General features: G+C 27.6%; 1 protein-coding gene across 1 annotated transcript in view; it reads right to left on the minus strand.

The window, feature by feature from the left end:
- Positions 1 to 614: 614 nt before the first annotated feature.
- LOC101238321 (MFS-type transporter SLC18B1) overlaps positions 615 to 24023 on the minus strand; it is a 90816-nt gene continuing 67407 nt past the window's right edge. Inside the window, exons 15-17 of the mRNA XM_065796192.1 lie at positions 5148 to 5174; positions 984 to 1039; positions 615 to 894 (exon numbers count right to left, since the gene is read on the minus strand). Coding sequence (XP_065652264.1) covers positions 822 to 894; positions 984 to 1039; positions 5148 to 5174 — 156 coding nt within the window. The 3' untranslated portion in view covers positions 615 to 821. The remainder of the gene's footprint in view (positions 895 to 983; positions 1040 to 5147; positions 5175 to 24023) is intronic.

Consider the following 24023-nt stretch of genomic DNA (forward strand, 5'->3'; position numbering starts at 1 on the left):
ACATTTAACGAAAATTTTTAAAAAATATGCTCATATTTGGGATGCTACAAATAACTTGGGATAGTGTTGTCCCAGATTCAAATCATCGTAATTTTTTGTAGGACAATCTCTTTTGACTTCAGTATGAAAATACCTAAATTTGGAGTTTTCACAATGTCTAAAAAATGTCATGGCATAAACAAACAAAAAATTTATTTTTTTCTTCCGACAATCAGTTGTGAAATTTTTAAAAAAACAGAATGCAAGTTAAACAAAATTCTGTGGTTTTGCTAGATTTTTTCATATTGCTTTTGATATATTTATACAATTTTGTTTCTTAACCCCTGTTATGAAGATCATCAGAAAGGTTGTTTTAAAAACATGTAAACTACATGTAACTTAATGCATTAGTATCATTGTTACAATCACGACTAGGGGTATGTCATCTTTTTATTAATTGTTCAATATATAACTACTTAAATATAACGCATATAATTTTGAAATTTTATTAAAATGCCACTAAATTTTAGCGCTATTAGAATCAAAAACATTTTCCATCATATTATCCTATATCGTTTCTTATAAAGTAATCAAGACAAATTTTTTTTTAAGGCTACAAAAACAACAAAGTTAAATACGACGATGTCCCTAAAAGTGTATTATAAATAGATGAATTCCTCCTATAAAATAAAACTCTCCTACAAAATTAAAATTAAATTGTTTAAAAATAAATGCAGAAAATTTGTTCAAAGTTTGATTATTTTAAATTTTATTGATTCGTAACGAGGTGCTTCATACACCATTAAAAAGTTTGTAATACTCAAACACCAGTAGTCAGATTTTCAACTCGGATTTTCAGCGGATGAATTCGATAATTGCTGTGTATTTGATCCTTTGGATGTAACAAAGATCCTTCTGGGTAAAATAAAAAAACAAAAACAAGCGCAACAACACACTATGATTTTTGAACCAAAATGTAGCAATTATAAAATAAAATAGTTTACAAAATTGACTTTCGTGATCTGGATTCAAAAACTGTGAATAGCAGCAACAAAAACCCCTGAAAAAAACAACATATTACATATATCGTACTCAGTACACCCCACTCTCCTCCCCCCCCACCCCTATTCAGACAAAAAACTGAGGTTAAATAAAAAAGTGTTTCTAACAAAAATAACCTTACAATGTTGTTGTATTTTATTTATATTACGTGAATTTTTTTCAAATCAGGAGTATAAAGTTGAGTCATAAGCGAATAGAGCCACTTTAAATGTAAGATTATCAAGATGATTAATGTAGATAAGAAACAAAACAGGACCAAGGATAGAAACCTTGGGGTACCCCAAAAGATACTGGAAATGAAGAAGAGTGTTGGCCTTCAAATATGACTTTCATAAAGCGGTTAGAAAGAATTGATTTGATATAACCTCAAATACTTCCACAGATACAGTATATGAAGCAAGCTTATGGAGAACACCAGCAAGTAAAACTTTATCAAAAGCTTTAGATGCCAAGAGCAATAGCCTTAACCTAGACGCCTCTATCTAACCGTGATAGTATCTTTCAGTCACAGCAATTAGCAAGTCAGCCATAGAGCGAGAGGATCAAAAACCGTATCGATTGTTGGACAGTAAATTATTTGACTCAAGAGAGATCTTAGAAGTTTTTTGATCAAAAACTTAAAGACCTTGCTAATAACAGAAATAAGACTGACTACATAATAGTTGGAGGCGTCAGAAGTTTCCCCAGAGTTTATAAAAATTGGACGCACAGATGTCATTTTCCAACAAGCAAGAAATCAAGATTAAATAGTTCAGAGAAAATTGAAGAGAGTTCTGGAGAACACTTTTGTAAGAGTATTACAGAAACGTTGTTTAGACCACAAGCCGAAGAAGAGTTTTATTGAGATAAAAAAAACACTGGAAGCTGGAGTGATTTAAATGTCTAACAATGGGTTAACCTGTTTAACCGGAATAAGAGAAAAACATGGCCATAAGATTCAAGAGTCGGACTAGAAGAAAATTTCTTTACAAATTGTTCAGCCTTATGTATGGGGGAGATAATTAGATTACTAACTTCTGAGATAAGATACGAGATTTAGTAATTTGGGAACAATGAAGCCTAGCTTCAGACAGCATCTTTTTACACTGATTTCTTGCAATAATAAATAAGCGTTTGTTCTTAAGGGAGTTGTTCTTTTGAAAAAGATGAAAAAATGATTACAATTTAATATAGCAGTTGCACAAGAAGATGAAAACAATGGAGTAGATTGAGGCTTGACTTAAAACCAACAAAAAAGAATAAAAGCTTCCATTCCTGCTTAGATTCAGAAGGTTATAGGAGGCGCACTTATCAGTGGAGAGAGAAAAGACATCAGCCTATGGACCATCAAAAAGAAAATCACAAAAGTCCCAGTCAGATATAGGGTAGTAGTAAGTAGTGCGATGATAGGGTGAGTTTGAAGAAGAAGAACGAGATGAAAGATTTATAAAAATTGTTGTATGGTCAGAACCACCTTAAGGAGAAAAAGGAGAAACGAAACACAAACTGGGGTCAGAGACCCTAGCTTGTGTGTCGTAAGTAAGGTAAGTGATTAGTAACAAAGTTAACAACAACAACAACAAGATATTTATTCTCCTTTTTAAATCATACAATAATATCATAATAATAATAAATATAATAATAATAATTAAAAAGAAATCATAATTTTACTGATTGTAGTAAGTAAAAATAATTGCTTAATAACATATATATATATATATATATATATATATATGTGTGTGTAATAATAATATAAAATAATCTAATAATGAGTAAATTAATTATAAGTATTTAATAATAATAACTAAATAATTGATAAGGATAGTGTCACTCAAACAGAATTCTGATCAAAGGAGTGACACCAGTTTTTAAATGTAATATGATTAATACTAAGCATACACACATATAACATACATAAACTAAACAAAGTATGATTTTTAAATAAGTAAACATTAAAAAATCATATTTTAATGATAAAAATAAAAAATAAACAAATAAGAAGTTAATGATAATAGTTGTAGTAATCATAACTAAAAAATATTAAGTGAAAATCATGTCAATAAGTTAGAATATTAAATTGTTCTCAGTATTTTTTTAAATTGATTTTGTTTAAGATTAAGAAAAGACGATAAAAGTGTTTGAAGTTGTAGTTTTTTGAAATCATTCACTATGCATACAAGACTCTTGTTCCATTCACAAATGCACTGATAGACAACAGAATGTTTACCATACTTCTGAGTTTTAAAAGATGGTACACTAATTTTTCCATTATATATGTTTCTAGTAGAGTATGTATGAATTATTCTACTTTTTCTAAAAAAGTCTGTTATAGAAGAGGGTAAATTTTTATTAAGAAAGTCAAAAACAAAAAGAAGATTAGCAAATTTTTCCACCTGGAAAGGTTGGATTTTTAGTTTTTTGAAAGATTCTAAAATAATGCACATTAAATATTCTTTAGCGTGAATTTATCGACATAATGACAAACTATTAAAAGTACGCTGTTAACTCGAGTTAGTTTCTTGTGTAGCTCATCGATATGAAAATTCAACAAAAGATTGCAGTCAATCAAAACACTGAGATATTTGATAAGCTTTGCAGGATTAACCGTTTATTATTGATTTTGATTTGAATTCTAGAATTGTTGTTTAGATCACATTTTCTCCCAGAAGATGATAAAAAGATTAGTTCAGTTTTTTTGGCGTTAAGCTATATTAGGTTAGCATTTAACCAGTGAAAAATACCTTTTAGATCCGAATTTATGTTTTTACATAGAGAATTATACGATTTGTTGATATGCAATAGGTTTGTGTCATCAGCAAATAGATAAATTGATGAGAAGCGAATAGAGTTGTTTATGTCATTAACATAAATTAAGAACAAAAGAGGATCAAGAAAAGAACCTTGAGGAACACTGCACACAACAGATTTATTAGTAGAATTATAACCATTAACACTTACAAATTGTTTCCGATCTGTAAGATAAGACTGAAACTAGTCACTCCAACACCACGAATACCATAGTTTTCTAATTTAGAAATCGAAATGTTATGATTAATGGTATCAAAAGCTTTTTGTAAACCTATAAAAATACCACAAACAAAATGACCAGGTCGAGAGCTTTTCTGATTTTTTCAGAATACTTATCAATGCATGGCAGGTAGAATGTTTTGAACGAAAACCAAATTGAAAATCATTTAAACAGTAAAAAGAGTTTAGAAAAGAGTACACTCTAGAATACATAAGTTTTTCAAGAAGTTTACTATTGTTAGATAAAAGAGAAATAGGTCTATAGTTAGTACATAAAAGTTTACATTACCATAAGGCCTTCTGAAAATAATTATTTTTCATCAGTCAGTGGTTTCTTTATATAATTTTATATTTAAACCAAACTCTTACTCAAAACAATACTATGACTTATTTGACAGATGTTGGGGGCCTATATTGTTTAACTGTTTTAGACATTTTAATTCTTGCAACCTGGGGTACCCGTCAAAAAAATAGACAGGCATTTTCCTAATTTTTGACATTTTCACATATATCTAAACTTTATTTTGCTTTAAACATCCAGGTTACGCAAGTTCCAATTATGGTTTAGAATTAATTGAATGCCCACTGTTTTGGGTACCAAAGATGCTTGTGGTCAAATGACCACATGCCCATCAGTCAAGAAAGCCCATTCTGATGGCACTAAAGTCACAGGTATGCACATGTACTTGCACGCTAAAATAGCATAATTACATTTTCCATCTTAAGGTTTAAAAAAGACCTTTGTCTGAAGGACAAACTTATAAACAAGTTAACAGAGTAACAAACTTAACAACCTGAAATGCAAAAGAAGTTATGTGACTAAAAATATGAATTAAAAATGGACTTTGGTGCAAGCAGGGTTAGTGGTGTGATTTAATTATTTATTTAATGTTTTTTTTATGTAATGCTTTAATAATATCAAAATTTAAAAGTAAATTGTTTTTATAAATTTAATGAGCAATTACTAAAAAACCAAACTACGCAGAGCTACAAAAACACAACTCGAAACAATTTTAAAATATTTTCAACTTGACTCTTACAACAAACTTACAAACATAAAATTAAAAATACTAATTAACTTAGAAACAATAATTGCTTACCAGAATTATTACTGAAAATCCAAATATCTAAAAAAAATGAAAAAAAACTTCTTACCAATGAAATAATTGCAATGAAAACAACTTTCAAAACTAGTCACCAGATAAAACAACCAATTTTATTTGTGCAGTGTTATTAATCAATCTGTGCAATCAAGTGTTATTATTTTGTCAATCATTATCCAATTATTATTTTGTATAAGTTATTGTTTAACGTAAATAAATGTAATAATGCAATAAATCATTTTTTGTCTAATTAGAACCAGAAGTTTTGTACAGGTAAGCCCCACTTTTGACCTAAGTGTCACACTTTATATGTCTACAATAAACGGTGTATACAATAAACGGTAAACTTTATTTCTTTATGTGTATACAATAAATGGTGTAAAACGACTCTTACAACACTAGTTCCTTGTGGTGTTAAAAACACAAGGACAAATCTTCAGACAGTTGTTAGCCAAGTTCTCTGTGGTGCAGAAATTATTGCTTCTGATGTGACCAGCATGACCTTCCACCAGATAAATATATATTCAAAGAATATATATATATATAACATATATGCTTATATATTATTATTAATTATATACTAAAATATATATTAAATATATATTTAAAGAATATATATTAAACGTATATTCAAATAATATATATTTAAAAAAGTATTGATAAAGATGGTGGGTTGATAAAGATGGTGGGTTTCTAAAGGTTTGTATATACTGTATATTACAGACCTCTATAAAACATTACAATATAAACAAACAAGGTCTGTATATATAATAATATATTGAATTGGTAAAAAGATCAACAAAACATAAGTTTTCCTATTCAAAAGTTACATGTTCTCAAACCTTTTGCTCAGATGTGAAGAAACTAATTATCTTGGCAATTGTTAAGTTAGTAAAAAAAAATATTATGAGAACTTATAGCAACTTTTAGAGTTGGACTATGGACTAATTTTAAAAATTGCATAAGCATACTGATTTGATGCATATATATGAGAAAAACAAGTACTGAAAATTTCAGATCAATATCTAATGCAATTTTTTGAAAAAGCACTATTTAAATAGTGGATTATTTTGATAAAACATTCATTTTCAAGCAAAAAGAATTTTTTTCATAGCTTTTAACAGCTTTTGAACAAACTGATTTTATACATTTATTTTTATGATAATACATATGCTTTTAGAAAAGCAAAAAAGAACTTTAAAATTTGACAATTAATTTTTTTCAATGACAGGCTTAAGTTATTTTTTTTGAAGAGCTTGGTTAGATACAAATCTGCTACAAATCAAAGTGGATGTTAATCTACTCATAGTAGATAAACGCTTGAGAAAATTTTCATAATTTTAAGACTGAAAAATCAGTATTTTTTCAAGTTTCCAATATAACTTCCATTCATTAACTTTTTAAGTATATATACAATTATTTATTTTAAAAGCCATAAGAAGTCTACGGTCTTATCACAGAGCACTGTGGAAGAGCATTTTAAAGGTAATGAAGTTCATGCCTTCTTCCTTACCAATGCTATAAAACTTGCCCAGAGGTGGCATTGACCCATGGATCTCTAGTTTTTGAGGCAAGTGGGCTAACCACTATGCTATGGCTGCTTGTCTATATTTTGTCTATAGTTATGTCTATACAATTTAGTCTATAATTATCATCTAAATTAGTCTACAATTATGTTATTAAAGAAAATAAATTTTTAATGTTTTTAGAACTTATTAATAATAAGTAGTATGATTGAGTTTCTTTTGTTTGGGGCAATTTTTGTTCTAGGGTTGAATGAACAGTACCATCTTATTAAATTTTGAAAGTCTAAAAATAGTAGTTTTGAAAAAACTGTATAAACTAAAATAAGAAATCTGGCTCAATGAATCAAAGTAAATCCAAAAGATACTGTTTGTGGTCATCACATGGAACTTGTTAAGGTGTGAGAATGATTGTTTATGTAGACATTGTTGTAATCCTATAAATAAGCATGTAAAATAAATCAAAAATTTTAAGATTTAAACTAAAAAGATTTAAAAAAAAAATTTAAGATAAAAGCAATTCTATTTAGTAAATATTATAGAACACCATTTTGTGAAGAAAATCATTATTATATAGTAAGATTTTCAAATTTTTGGGAATTAAGACCCAAGTGGGTGTTTCTTCTGATCTGCAGTTTTTGTTTGTCAGTACCAGTACAAAGAACACAACTTGTTGAACAGAAAATTTCAGCAAAAGCAGATTACAAAACTTTAAATATTGTTTTCTCAAAAATGACATTAAATATTGATCTAAAATTTTCAGGATATACGTTTCTCACATATATATATATATATATATATATATATATATATATATATATATATATATATACAAAACATAAGTTTTCCTATTCGAAAATTACAGTTCTCAAAACTCTTGCTCAGATGTGAAGAAACTGATTCTCTTGGCATTTGTTAAATTTGTAACGAAATAAATATAATTAAACGTTTTTTTTTTTTTTAAACATCTTCGCTTCCAACAAGGCTGCAAGCAACCACTAATTAAAAATGGAAGTTACTGAAAGAGAAAAGATGAAGATTGTAGAACAAGATGACAATTGACAGACAATTTAAAGGATTGCAAATTATATGAATCAGGAAAGCAGGATGAAGGAAGTGTATTCCAAAGAACTGATGTTCGAGGAAAAAAACTAGACAAACAAGAGTTTTTGGAGCACTTAGGAACAGTTACAGAAAAAGGATTACACTTAATTGAATGATGAGTAACACAAGAATGAATTTTAATAGATGGCACAAGAGACGCTAGCTCTTTAGAGCAGCGCCCATTATAGTATTTGTAGAAAGGAGAAAGAGGTACATTAGAAGAACCGCCCCAGATATGGCAACAGATATTCCATAAAAGGCCAGATTTGAGATTTATAGAGATAGAGAATAGAATCCGGAGTAAGAAAGTATTGAGCTTGATAAAGAGATGCAACCTTAGCAGATGCTAATTTTGCAACCGATTTGATATATGGTTTCCAAGAAAGATTGGAAGTAAGAGTTAATCCTAAAAAATAAAGAATGGATGACTCGTTGAGTACATTGCAGATAATAAATATAGGGAGACCTAAATTATTGCGATAACAACTGGCTGAAAAAAATTGAGTTTTATCTGTAATGAAGTTCACCAGCCACTGCGAGCTCCATGCTGTAGCAGAAGTGAGATCCTTTTCAAGCTCAAATGCCCCCTCCAAGCAATCAGAGAATGTTGGTTTCTTATCACGACAAGAATAAATGGTAGTATCATCAGCAAACAATGCCACCTTAGATGTGAGAATATCTGGAAGATCATTGATGTAAATTAAAAAGAGTATAGGGCCAAGGATAGAACCTTGAGGAACTCCTGAAGTTACAGAAAAGAAGAAGAGTGCTGTTCATCGAGGACAACTTTTATACTACAATTGGAAAGAAAGGATTCAATAATCTTAAAGATGTTGCCGGATACACCATAAGAAGAAAGCTTGTGGAGAAGACCAGCATGCCAAACTTTATCAAAAGCTTTTGAAATGTCAAGAGCGATGGCCTTAACCTCTCCACCTTCATCTAATGCACGATAAAACCTATCAGTTATTACTGTTAGCAAATCAGCTGTAGAACGAGAAGATCGAAATCCATATTGATGGTCAGAAAGTAGTTTATTAGATTCAAGATGAGAAATTAAGTGTTTGTTAATTAAAGATTCAAAAACCTTGTTTATGATAGGAAGAAGACTAATGGGACGGTAGTTAGACGAATCAGATTGCTGTCCAGAATTTTTGAAGATAGGGATAACAGATGCCGCGTTCCAGCAGGCTGGAAATAATACTCTGATAAGCACTTGTTGAATAGTTTTGAGAGTATAAACGACAGCTCCGGAGAACACTTCTGCAAGACAATAACAGGTATGTTGTCCGGGCCATAAGCTGTAGAAGAGTCTAAGCAAGAAATCACTTTTGATACAGAAGCTGGAGTGATACGAATGTCAAACAATGGATCAACCTGTTTGTTGGCAATATCAGGTAGAACGCAACTTGTGGAATCAAGAGATGATAATGATTAAAAGTTTTTAGCAAACAATTCGGCTTTGTCTTTAGGTGAGGTAACAAAGTCTGAACCATACAAGAGGTGGAATTAAAGATTTGCCCTTATTATTGATATTATTAAAGATTCTCCAGAAGTCACGAGAGCCTAATTTTTGTGATGAAATACGAGATTTCATGACCTGAGAAAAGCGGGCTTTGGCGTTAGACAAAACCTTTTTACAATGGTTTCTAGCAGTAATAAACAGACGTCTATTTTTTAGAGAATTGTTTTGCTGATAGATATGGAAGTAACAGTTTCGATTGGCAATCACAGCAGCGCAATGTGAGAAAAACCATGGAGGAGAGTGAGGCTTGACTTGGAAATGTCGAGAGGGAATAAAAGATTCAATGCCAGCTTGAATCTATGAAGTTATGTAAGAAGCACATTAGTCAACAGAAAGACAAAAGATTTCTACCCAAAAGCCATCACAAAGAAAATTATGGAAAGAGTCCCAGTCAGCTTTGAGGTAGTTATAAGAGGTACGATGATAGGGGGATTCAGGTGATGAAGAAGAATGAGATATTAGTTTTAGAGAGATCAAACTATGATCAGAAGCACCTAAGGGTGAAAGTGGAGAAACTGAGCACTAACTAGGATCAGAAACAAGACATAAGTCAAGTAGAGAAGGTAAATGATTCGAGTTGTCTGGAAAGCGAGTTGGAAAGTTGACTTTTTGAGTTAGGAATTGAGAAAGGCAAAAGTTGTGGGCTTTGATGCCTGCAGAATCACTGACACTAGAGCCAAATCATTCAATGTGATGAGCATTAAAGTCACAGAGAACAACAATATAGACTGATGGATAAAGAAAGAGGGGTTGGTCAATATGATCAGAAATAACATCAAAAAGAGTGCAGTCTTGAGATGAAGGAGAGCGATATAGAACAAAGAGAAAGGCGATAGAGTGAAGTGGTGAAAGAATAGTCTGTGGATTCAAACCTAGTTTCACGACAAATGGGTGAACTCTTACGAATGCAAATGCCGAGGCCAAGCATGTGACTATTGGAGTCTTTACAAATTAAAGGAAGATAACCATCAACACTAAGATCGCAAGATGAGACAGCTGAACTCAAATTAGTTTCACAAAGAGCAAGTAGGTCTGGTGAACTTTGCAAGAGATAAGTCTCAACAGAAGAAAAGTTACTTCGAAGACCACAAATATTAGTGAATGATAGGTTTAGAGCACTTCGTGATAATGCTGGCTTTTTATGTTTTATAGTTTTTGGTACCTTATTCATTTTTAAATTTGTTGAAGAACTTGATTCAAAGCATAGATAGTACTTAGAACACTGTCTTGCCCAAACAATTGCCTCATTACTATTAATAAACCCTAAGCCATAACAAAGGGCTCCAAATGTGGCCTCGGCAATGCACACCAGAAGTACAAACAAGGACACCATCCATGTGCAACATGGCACTGTTAATACTTTGATATTTTTCAGCTGCTGATGGAATCAGCCTCTCTAAGAGCTACCACAGAGTTCGGCAAACCTGACTACCAGCCGGCCTCAGAACCATAAAACTGAGTTTTAGAGCTGTACCCTTATTAGGAGATAATAGAATGAGTTGCCTAGTCATAAGCAAAACTCATGCATTGAGTCAATAAGATCCAGCATTCAACATCTTAAACTGGAAACAATTTATTAAAAATACATCTGCGCCAGCCTATTAGATAAAGAAGCCTAATAGATGAAGAAGATGAAGAATAAGTTTGTATACTTTGAGTTGTATGTATCATACAACTCAAAAGTATGTTAAGTTTTTTATGGTCTATCAGCGCATCTGTAAATGGAATAAAAACCTTGTATGCATTAATAATGCATTCAAAAAAAACTACAAATTCAAACACCTTCATGCTTTAACTGTGTGTGTATATATGTATATATATATATATATATATATATATATATATATATATATATATATATATATATATATATATATATATATATATATATATATATATATATATATATATATATATATTAAATATACATATATATCTTGCTAAAAGAATGATTGTTTTTACCTCGGATTATGCTACAGAAAAACTACGTTTAAGGGAACTAAAATTATGGTTAAAAGAATGTCTTTACCCAGATAATATTATAGAAAAAGCATTTCATAATGCCAAATTACAAGGACCAGCACCTTTAAAAAAATCCAAAGAAGTTTTGTTAAACTGCCAGCCTATTTTAACAGAAACTAACCTTTTACTTAGTCTATCTACTAATGCAAGGGTAAAGGAGGTTTTTTCAAATATACATCTAGTAATAGCCTACAAACAACCACCAAATTTACTTAGACAACTAACTTCTTCAAAATTTCATTCTATTTCATCTATCAAAAAAACGGGTTTATTCAGATGTAAAGATATTCGTTGTAAAATTTGCCAATTATATTTACAAGAAGTTGATAAGTTTGAGACGTCTAATGGAACTATTTGGAATATTAAAAGTCGCATTACTTGTAATAGCAAAAATGTTATTAATTATTTAAAGTGTTTATCATGTAATGGTTTATCTACTTACACTGAAAAAACAAATAATTTAAGAAACCGTACTAATGGTCATATTTCCAGTTGCAGAACAGGAAATTCTACAGACCAATTTGACAATTATGTATTTGAATGCCAGAGATTGCACAACAAAACTATAGAACCTTTTTTTCAACTCTTTATTTTCCTTGAATTAAAAAGTGAAAAATATTTGTTGTCATATGAAAGTCATTTACACAAACAAAAACATGACACATTTAATTGAGACTTCCTTTTTAAAAAAATGTTACAACGGTAACTCATAGTTACAATATAGCAATTTAATTTTTCTATTATCTAACTTTCTACAGTTATATAAAAAAAATTTGATAAAGTATTAAACATAGCACTACTGATGAAAATAGTGAAAGGCCTCTAGTGCTTTTTTATCATTTATATATTTATTTAAAAGAAATAAATCTTTTTTCAAATTTCAAAAATTCAATTATTGTTTTTTTTGCTTGCCATACCTTTTTCCATTATATATATATATATATATATATATATATATATATATATATATATATATATATATATATATATATATATATATATAAATATTTGAATATAAAAATATATATTTATATATATACATATTTATATATGTATATATATATACATATATACATATATATTTATATATGTATGTATATAAATATATATTTATATATATACATACATATATATATATACATACATATATATATATACATACATATATATATATATATATACATACATATATATATATACATATATATATATACATATATATATATATACATATATATATATATATTTATATATATATATATATATACATACATATATATATATATATATACATACATATATATATATATATATACATACATATATATATATACATATACATACATATATATATATATATATACATACATATATATATATACATATATATATATACATATATATATATATACATATATATATATATTTATATATATATATATATATACATACATATATATATATATATATACATACATATATATATATATATACATACATATATATATATATATATATATATATATATATATATATATATATATATATATATATATATATATATATAAATATATATATACATAAATTGGTAAAAAACATCTAACTTTTTTCTTCAACTTTAAGTTTCACCATTGCTGGATCATTAGGAGCTCTTTCTGATGATCCAGCAATGGTGTTACTCTGTATATTATTTAGTTACTCTTTATATTATTATTATTATTATTATTATTATTATTATTATTATTATTATTATTATTATTATTATTATTATTATTATTATTATTGCAATCAGAGTTAAAAAAAAAACAACCAAAAATCATTTGTTTTTTTTTTGTTTAAATTCTATTTTTGAAAAGAAGCTATATTTAGTTTAATTTCCATTTAAATATAATGCAAAGCCATTTAAGTTAATATAAATAATGTAATGCATCCATTTTACTTGAGTAAATTATCTTTAATCATGGCAAAATAGTTTTCAGTGTTTGAAAGTTGCTTTACTAACACTTCTTAAGTTGGAAGTGTTACCATGTTATTAATTTATAAATATTTCTTTAATTGATTTTAGAGCTTCAACTGTATCATGTATTGCATAAAGATTTTGTGATCAATTTTATCAGCTATGTTCACATTTGTTCAATGTTCTCAGTCTTTTTATATCTCCATTAATATAACAATGATTACATGAGATGATATTTTGATCCCCATTTGAACATTCGAACTAAAAATTTTCATTATAATTAATGTAGAGTTTAAAATAGTTTTGTGGATATTGAGAGTTGCACAAATTCCCTTCAAAGCCTTCATCTTCTAGGATTAACTCTTACCTCTGATCTTTCTTGGAAACCATATAGAAAATTGAAACCATATATAAAAAATCCAAAGATTTCAAATTTTTTCCAGTTTAGGAAACTTATTTTCAAAAGTACCTTTCTGCTTTTAAATAATTACATTCATATTAAACAATTATTTTAAAGAATTAATATAAAAATTATTTTAAACAATTATATTTATATTAAAGATATAGTTAAAATTAAAAACATACTTTCCGCTTTATTTTCCTGTTTAAAATTTATTCTTAATCACTATATATTATTGCTGAACTTAATAGTATTAATGCTCATTTGTGTGTGTTTGTACAAAACTTGCGGCAGCCATTGAATCCATGATAATAGCAAGAAAGAGTCTTTCAACACTTTTTTATGAGAAAATTTGAACGAAAGTCTATGGAAATATCTAACTCATGCAAATTTCATGATATGGAAAAAGTAAAGTTTCTTAAAGGTTTACAGTTTTATTTTTCAAGTTTTTTAAGTTTAGTTTGCTTAAAGAAAAGGGCTTTGCAAATATTTATATATAAATAGAATACAATAAACTATAAAACTGTTTTGTTTAGCATTTTAAATAACAAAATTTAAAAAAAAGCAAGCTGATGATTTAAACTTGCCACAAGGCGACCTTAACTTCTACAAAACCAGTAAGGGGGCTTAAAAAATTGTGTTTTTATTAGGAACATAACCAAAAATTCTTATTTTATATTTCAAACAAATAATTTTATTAAATTTATTTTATTTAAAAATAAAAAAATGTTAAAATTACCCAATATATAGATGATAAAGAAATTTAGAATTTTACAACTATTTTACCACGCCCTTGTTAAACATTCTAAATCGAGTGTGCAGCAATAACAGAATTTAGAAAACTATCAAAATAGTATTATACGCCGTATAGTATTGAAAGAGTCAACTTGGACGCAATAACTTAGAAATGCACAAGGCATTGTAGATATTCATGCAGTAAGTATTTGAATTTCTTATCATACTTTCATAAATCTTTAAAATATTTTTGAATCTCTCTATTATCATTATCATAAATAATATAATTATTGAATATACTTTTGTTTATAAACAGCTTTTAAAGTTACTTAAGTTTAATTTTTTAATGTTTTAGTTTGAGAAATATGTTCTGTTTTGTAGATGGTGTATTGAAATGGTATCTCGACAAGTTGTTAATTTTATAGAAGCTGAAGATGACCTTATTTTTGATGTAAGTAAGTTGTAATTTATTTTCAATCATGTTTTATATGAATCCAATTATTTAGTACAGTGTTATTGTCTGGTGGTGATATTCAGGTTAGATTCTATAAAGTTAAATTTACTTTTAAAGAATCTTTTCAAACTTCTTAAAAAATATGTTTGCTTTTTTTTAGTTTCTAATTCAACAAATTTTTTTGTACAAAATGTTTAAAAATGAATAACAATATTTTGATTGTTATTTTAATTTTTGTGCCATAGCTTATCACATATTGTAGGTTTTAAATTCTAATTTATCTGTATCTTTTGTTTTAAAGTTTGTATTTATCTTAATGTAATGAAGATATAAATTTACTTATGTTACGAAGGTAACGACTTTCACTCAAGCGTGCAACTATTGCAAAGATAACAACCATACTAACCTATTTGGAGTAGAGTTGAGAAGAGTTAAAGTCGTAGAGGGAGTTGCATAGTGGCGCTCGATGAACAATTATATTTTACTTATGCATATGTGTTGATAATAATATATACAAGAAGGATATCAAGATTAGACCTATAGTATATTTTATATATTCAATAAAAGTTACCGCGTAACACTTATGAACTGTTTAAATAAAATGTGTTTGATTTTCTAAATTGTTGTAAAGTTGCAGTTTGTATTTTTCTACCATGGTCAATGACACGTGTTTCAAAGTGGAGGGGAACAATTGTCAATTTCTAAAAAAGTCCTCTATATCTAGAATAGGTAGATTTCACCTAAATTTATCATTGGGATACCAAAAGTTATCCAAATTTATCATTACCAAAAGCGATGTGGGAGAAGTTAGAATGGGCAGTGAAAAATACTTAACACCATCTACAAATAGAAGAGGTATTCAAATGTTTTTAGTTTAATATGTATATTTTTATTGATCAATCTTTTAATTTTTGTGTGTAAATAAATAAATTTGTTAAAAAGTACCAATTTTTCTTTCTTTTAATATTAATATAAATTAATATTAAGTTATGCTTTTAAAAAGATTTTGATGAAAAGTTATACATTTTGTTTTTACACTAAACACCATCAAAATTTAAATCAGCAGAACATGCAAAATATTAAAATGATTTGGGAGCCGCTGTGACAGTGTTTATGATTCCCCATGTCAAAATAATATCATATTGTCATTTAAGATTTTGTGAAATTTAAATACTTTAAATTGCAATTATAATTTTCATAATAATCAACAGTTATCACTGAATTAGATATTCATAGGTATCTAATAAGTACTTACAATATGAAAGAACTTAAAAATCAATTTTTCACTGTGTTGGTTCTTTATTGACGTGTCTTTATCTGTTCAAGAAAACATTATTGTTTTTAGTTAAAAGGATTATACTTATAAAAAAATTAACATTTTACTTAACATTTTATTTTACAATTTACATTTTTCTTTTTTTTGCTTTAATTTTATTTTAATTTTTGTTTGTTTTTATAACTTTATCTTTATTATCCCATGATGGTAGAGTTATATTTCATGTTTAACTGCAAATATTATGTATTACAAACATTTGAAATTTAGTTGTTATTCTATTTCTTTAGTCCTACTTTGGTGCTCTAACAACTATCATATGTTTACTTTGTCTACTTTTAAAATATGGTTTTAACTTAATACACATTATTTTATTTTAAATGTACTATGTTGATCATTACCTAATAGTTTCAAAAGAAATTAGTTTGTCTCAATCAAGGTAAGAATAATTTTATTTTCTGGTCGAATTTACAAAATTTGTTTGCACCAATAGCTATTATGTTTTTGTTAAAAAGTAAAAGCTAATTGTCTTTGCAATAAATTTCTTTTTTTACAGATTTTGACTTTTTTTAACAATACTCAAGAAAAAACATCAGCAACAGGTAAATTGGTTTGCAGTGTTAATCTTTAATAATTTTACTTCTTTTAATGTGTCATAATTTTTTTTATTTTAGACATATGCTTTTTCAGCATATTGCAGAACAAATAGAGGGCCCACATCTCATAAGGCACATAAGGTGTGGGTTTAAATTTAAGGCAAAAGCTCCCCTTCCCCTCCCCACACACTTTTTTTATTTCATTTATTTTAATATAGAGTGAGGATCCTATAGAAAGTAATGTATGAGGAGAGAGAGTGGTGGGAAAAAATCTGTATCTATAACTAGTATTTTTGTAGTTGGTTAATTTACCAATTCTTAATTGATAATGCAAATTTAGTAAAAATTTTTTTATAAATATATGCTTTCCTTTATATATTTTTCCTGTTATGTTCAAATAAATTGATTCCTGTTAATACATGTGTATTTTTTCCTTTTTTTTTAATTCTGTTACTTTTTTTAGATTAATCAGATTATTATGTGTTTGTTAAATATAAACAAACAATCATAAAACTATTTGAAATAGCTATGTTTTATTAATTTGTTAATAAATGTGTAAATAAAAATATCTTTAATTTTACAAAGCTATTAGGCACTTTTTTGATACCAGAATCCGTAATGATTAGTATTTTATCTATGTGAACAAAAGTCTAGGCAAATATCTAATACAGGGTGTCTGCCAGATCAAATAGTTTTATAAACTTATCTTAATACTTCAAATGCGGGTTGTATAAATGTATTTTTGCTAATAAAGATGTTTTTTCCAAAAGAATTTAAGTCTGGTTTCTCTGAAGTTGAGTTTTAGTAACTTTAAATTAAATCAGGGATAACAGGTTGTGGATAGAGAAATATCAGGGAAATCTACCTTAAAATATTGGCAGACACCCTGTAACATGTAAACTTCAAGTAATGTAAATTATTAAAAATCATATCAAATTTTACAGATTAACTTTTACTTGAAAATTTTATTGTGGCAATATCTCCTTAATTTTGATTTATAGCATTTATATGCTGTTTTATAAAGTTAAATAAATAAATAAGTCTTTAGTTTGTTAAACAGTGTTAAAAGATGATATCATTGGATGCCAAAGTGGTTAAAGTGCTTCTCGCTGGTTCAAATCCTATCGTTTACACACTTAATTTTTTTTTTAATCTTTTTATTTTCTAGAATACAAAGTAAATAATAATAAAGGCCTATAGATATTATATGCATAACATATTTAAAGATTATATACTATAACAAATGAAAGGGAGAGAATTTTTTTAAAAGTTTTTAAAAGTTTCTGAAAATATGAAAACACTGTTAAAAATTTGTTGAGCATGATAGAGATACTTAAGTTATTTATTCAGTAAGTCAGTAATTAGTTAAGTGTGCACATTGAAGAGACAACTTTTTTTCATATAGAAAAAAGATTTTATATGCAAACTTTAATTTTCTTTAAAATTAACAGCAAGAGTCCTAATAAGATGCAGATTTAAAAAAAAAAAGTTAATAGAAACTTTTGAAAGAAAAAAATAATACCCTCGTCCCTATTTTTTTTTTTTTAATAAAATTTTACATAAGTTATAAAGTATTAAACATTTTTCATAGACTCAAAACAAAGATTTTTATATTTTTCTCTTTTGTAAAAATTATTGAAATACAGAGAAATGATTAAAATGGTTGGTGTAGAATAGACTTGACCCGTATTATAGTATAATTAATTACCATTGGTATAAAAAGGTTCAAAAAACATGAGATGAATTAAATATGTGGATAACGGACTTATCATGACCCGTATAATAATTACTAATTATTATATGGGTCATGGTAAGTCTGTAATTCCACACATTTAAGTCATCTCATGTTTTTTAAACTTTTTATACCGATGGCAATTAATTAACACATTTCAAGCGGGTATTCTAAACATTATTTAGACTGGTACTAATATCCAATCCTTTGATAAATAGCAACATCTACCGAAACATTTAAAGTTTTTTAAAGTTAATTATAACAGAAAATTTTTTTTTATAGCTTTAAAAAGTACAGTTTTTCAGAATGTATATAGTTATTTTTCTACCTCTTACTAAAAAATATTAAAGCAAGGATTAAGTATAGAAAAGGTCAGTGCGGAATAGATTTACCAAGACCCGTAATTTATGCTGCATATTTTATGGGTCATGACAGCTAGACTGATTTAAATCAAATTTTTTTTCAAACAGTTTAAATGATTTTTAATATTATAGTATATTTTTATTATTATTAAATTGTTATATAATATATTTTTATTGTTACTATTATTATTACTATCATCATTATTGATATTATTATTATTACTACTATTGTAATTAATTATGAAAGAAAAATCAATAGATTGTTGTTGTTGCTGTTGTAAATAAAGATATATCTTTATTTAGAACAACTATCTTTAATCAAACAATTTAATCTTAAGAAAGAAGTATAGCTAATTTTAAAATAACAATTTTTATTAAACAAAATGTTTATATTAACATCACTAAATTGAAGGTAACAATTGTTTTTTTGGTTCTATAGCTTTTTTTGTTTTAAATATTTTTTTGTTTTATTGATGATGCAAAGTTGTAGTTTAAAGTAAAGTCACATTAAATCTTCAAGAATTTGTTGAGTTTTTTCATAAAATAAAATTAGGTTTTTTTGATTTTAATTGTTGTTGTTGCTGTAGTTGTTGTTTTATTATAAAGATTATTTATCGTGACTCATTTATGATTTTTATATATTATATATATATTATATTGCTTCCCTCTCGCAATAATATAGTTTAATTAGATTTATTTTATTGATTTAACTGGATTTATTTGCTTTCAAGATAATTCAAAGGTCTACATTAACTTTAAATTAAAATATGGCAGTGAAATGCTTCTTCTGTTCCATCATTAGATGTACAAACACTTCCCAATTCCTTATCAACTTTTTTTTACAACCTATGTCTTAGTTTTTCATATTTATTTAGATTTGAAAAGTAAAAAAAAAACTCTTTGTGATTACTCTGTTTTTATTCTAGTATCTAGACTTGCCAATATCATTTAAACTTAATGTTTAAATAATAAAACTGAGAGATTCTTAACTGGTATTAATAAAGCGCATTTGTAGCAAAGGTATGATGTAATTTTTCTGTTCAGTTAGTCTGTAACCATTTAATTGTATAAATCTCTTATTTTTACTATTTATTTAAACCAATTACTTTAAAATACTTTGTTAATAATACTGTTAATAAATTTCAACTTTGTCAAGAACAAGAAGGTAAGTTAATAAATATATAATAGATAAAGTTAAGAAAATAAAATATATACTTAAGCTTTTGCTTCTTTACTAGTTTATCCTGCAAACTTGTTTTTATTCTTCAAATAAACTAAAGCATTTATTTTTCTGAGTGATAGAAAATTTGTTTTCGAAAAGTAATGGATGCAAAGTCTCTTTGTAAACGTTGTTGTGGAACCTATTGATGCATGACCAACTAACAACATTCTGGCAAAGGTAAGCCATTATAGTAGTGATCAACCAAAATTCTGGTTTCAGTACTATTTATAAATTCAATAAAAAGCAAAATTTCGGTTGAAAAATGTACCAAAAACTGAAAATTTTGTAAGATTTTAAAATTTTTATCTAGTTTAGAAAAACAGTTCTTTTTGAAAATTTTTTAAGAATTTTCAAGAAATATTTCAAAAAAATCTTGTTTTGCAGAAAAAGCTGCCAGTTGTTAACTTTTGCTAATAACTTATATCGCCAACTTATGTATTAAATCTCAATTTGTGATACATGTGTAATCAATTCTTACATAATACGAGTATAAAAAAACAACAGATGTAAAATTGTATTTTAAAATTAATTTTCTAATGAAGTTAATTTTGATTAGCCAAAATGTTGGTATTGATTTCGGTAAAATATTTGCTGAAATGTCGGTTTTGGTTTCAACCCCAAACAAGAGCACCTGAAATTTTAGTTTACTTTAGCTTCAACTTTTTTCTGTTTTGGTTGATTGCTACATTATAGTGAGTTTATTTTTACTATAAACCTTATATTTGAGTAAATAACAAGATTTCCATATCAGGCATATCTTTTATAGTGTATTTAGATAAGCATTTGCTCACTAGTTTTGCTTATCTTTATAGCAAACAGCGTTTTCAAAAAAAGAAGAAAAAAAATGAAGAATAATGAAAGAAAAGATTGCTGCCCTATCCCAAATCCTCAGTCAATGTAGCAGCACTCCCCTACAAGTCAGGCTACTTGCCAGAAGATGTATGTATTGAAGCCACCGGCAGCAGGCTAATTTAGTGTGACGTCAGAGTGCTTATCTAAACTAGCAATTTAAGGTGCCTCCATAGATGTTCAATAGGGTTAGAGTCATGATGGATCATTTTTTGCGGCACAACTTAAAATTTCATCTTGTCTTTTAGATGTAATTCAAAGCCTTCCTGACTTTAGTGAAATTCTATTGTTATTTCTTTCCTTATGCCTTTTATATAGATCTGCAACTGTTGATTTTCCTAAATCAAACTGATGCGCTATGTTGCTTATAGTTCTACCTTGTTCAGTTGCACAAAATAGTGCTTTTTGACAGCTAAACTTGTATATTTTTGCCTTGTCATTAAAATTCATTTAAAACATTTTAATTAAAAATATTTTATTTACCATTTTTTAAAATTAAATAAAAGACTACAAAAGCACTGGAACTTTATTTTCTGCCCATACTTTTGCACGCGTGTATTTTAATAAAATGAACTTTTAAGATTACTTGCTCAGATTTATCAATTTTTTGATATTCCAGTAAAAATTTGAACTTTATCTTATCTATCAAGTTCTCAATAGCTACTATGTTATAATGCTGGTTAGTTTAAAGTGGTGTTAAAGTTAAGAAAGTGGTTTTAATAATTTTAGTTTCAACTCATTAATAATGTCATACATAAATAAGAAAATGGTATTATGGAAATCTGCCTAAACCAAAAGCGCATGCAACCAAGGTTGTTAAGTTAAAAAAAAAGAAAAGAAAGCAAGAGTGATTAAATTGTCTGACAATTGATTGTCTGGGATGTCTGGACCTGTTTGTCTGGGATGTCAGGAAAAGTGTGATCAATAATATTAATAAATGAACTAGAGAAAAATTCTTTGAAAATAATTCTGCCTTATCCTTAAAGAGGTAATAAGATCAGAATCGTATATGGGAGATGGAATACTAGACTTTACTAATGACACTAATAAAATTTTTTTATAAGTATTAAGAACTCTAATAAAATTCCAAGATTAAACATCACTTTTTAAATATAAATCTGCTAACAATTTTTTATAGTTTTTTTTTTATTGCTTTAAACTAAGAAGACCACTACAGTCACAGAGGGTTTTTATTTTATTTTTTGAATGATCAAATTTACATTTATTTGCTAATTGTTCATAAATAGAAATCGTGTTTGTTTACTTTTTAAATAAAGAATGAAAATCTGTTAATCAACTTATGAGAATAGGTAAAGATTGTTTGAAAGATAACAAATTAGACTTGTATTATATAATACAAGCTTAATTTGTTACTGTTTTGAAGTAATAAATTAGGCTTGTACTGGATTTACTTCTTCAATTTTTTACTAAATCATAGAACTATGTAATTAGATAGAATAAGTAATTATGTACTTATGCAACACCTAAAATTTAGAAAATGTGATGATTAGTTAAACCTACTAAAAGCATACTAATATATCAATCAAATTTATGGACAGGCTCAAGGCCCAATATAATAAATATACAATGGGTAAAATAAAGTGGATTAGAATAAACCAAAGTCTAACGCACTTGAATATAAACACGACCCAAGAAAAAAAATATATATATATGTAAAGGTAAAAAATTAAAGTGTTATAAATTTAAACATCAGCGGAGACTGCAAGAACCTGTCTGAGTTATCAAAAGCTTTTATGACAAGGTTCTCACTATTCTGCAGCAGTAACAATGAGGAGTATTGTTGCTTGTGAATAACAACATTAAGTGAATAGAGACCATGTTTCACAAATAATTCACTTGCACTGTTCCATGGTGGCTTGTTTAAAATCAAGCAAAGTGCATTACTATATGCAACCCATAGACGATGGAATGAATCTTTACTCCAAAGACACAACAACTGACATCCATAGATTGGGCTGCAAAAGGCATTAAATAACATGATCTTTGTTTGTTTTTGTGTAGAGCTGAACTTTTTACGGATGAGGTTAGCTTTAGCATACATAGAGCGAACATGTTTTAAAATATCTTTGTCATCCTGCATATCGTTTGAAATCAAGTGATTAGGTATTTATACTGACTAGTGTATGTGAGAACCATGCTAGATAATGTGAGATGAGGGCTATTTATAAGGGGTTTATAAATTTAAAAAAACATTATTTGAGACTTAACATTGTTATAAACTATATCATGTTTTACAGCATAACTGGAGCATAAGTCAAGTAAGATCTGGAGACCTTTGGCTGAGGGTGCACAGAGGACAATATCATCAGCATAAAGAAGATGGTTAACAAGAGAAGGACCCAAGCAACAGTCTACGGTAGTTTTATTGTCACACCTCCTTGTCACACTCCATTACTGATATTAAATGTTTTGGATAATATTCCACCACAAAGGATCTGAGCTGTTTGACCAACATACCAGACAATAAGTAAGCATAAAGTTACACCAAAGATAATTTTAGATAAGTTTCTTAAATAGTGTATCAAAGCGAACTCTATCAAAGGCTTTACTAATGCCAATAAATGCCACAAGCATATTTGAGCCATGTGATAGATAAAAATTTAAAATATCTTTTAAAATAAGAGCTGGCATTAAAGTGCTATGGTTTTTCTTAAATCCAAATTGGTTTGGAGTCCCAGTGAAACTTTCATTAATGCGTGAGACAAAAATATGTTCTAAAATCTTAGAGAAAATTGGCACCAATGCAATTGGACGATATTTAGCAGAATCGGAGATGTCACCATTCTTATCTTTAACAACAGGAGAAATAACAGAGTGTGAAGCACCTATAGGCATGTATCCATTACAAAGCATGGAGGAAAAGTTCACTGACAAAATATTAAAGTAATTTGGGCTAGCATAGAGATAATGCTCCAACTGGAGTCCAAAATGGTCAGCTGCTTTTCCACAGGACATGATTTATGATTGGACTTCATCAGGAGTGACAAGATAGGCATCATCTTTATAAAGATTACAGTGTTTAACTGAAAAGTTGCCATTTATATTGCATGTTGGCTTGACTGAGTTGAACAGGGTGGAATAGTTATTATATCACATGT

The sequence above is a fragment of the Hydra vulgaris genome, chromosome 04 (assembly GCF_038396675.1).
Source record: "Hydra vulgaris chromosome 04, alternate assembly HydraT2T_AEP".
Lineage (NCBI taxonomy): Eukaryota > Metazoa > Cnidaria > Hydrozoa > Anthoathecata > Hydridae > Hydra > Hydra vulgaris.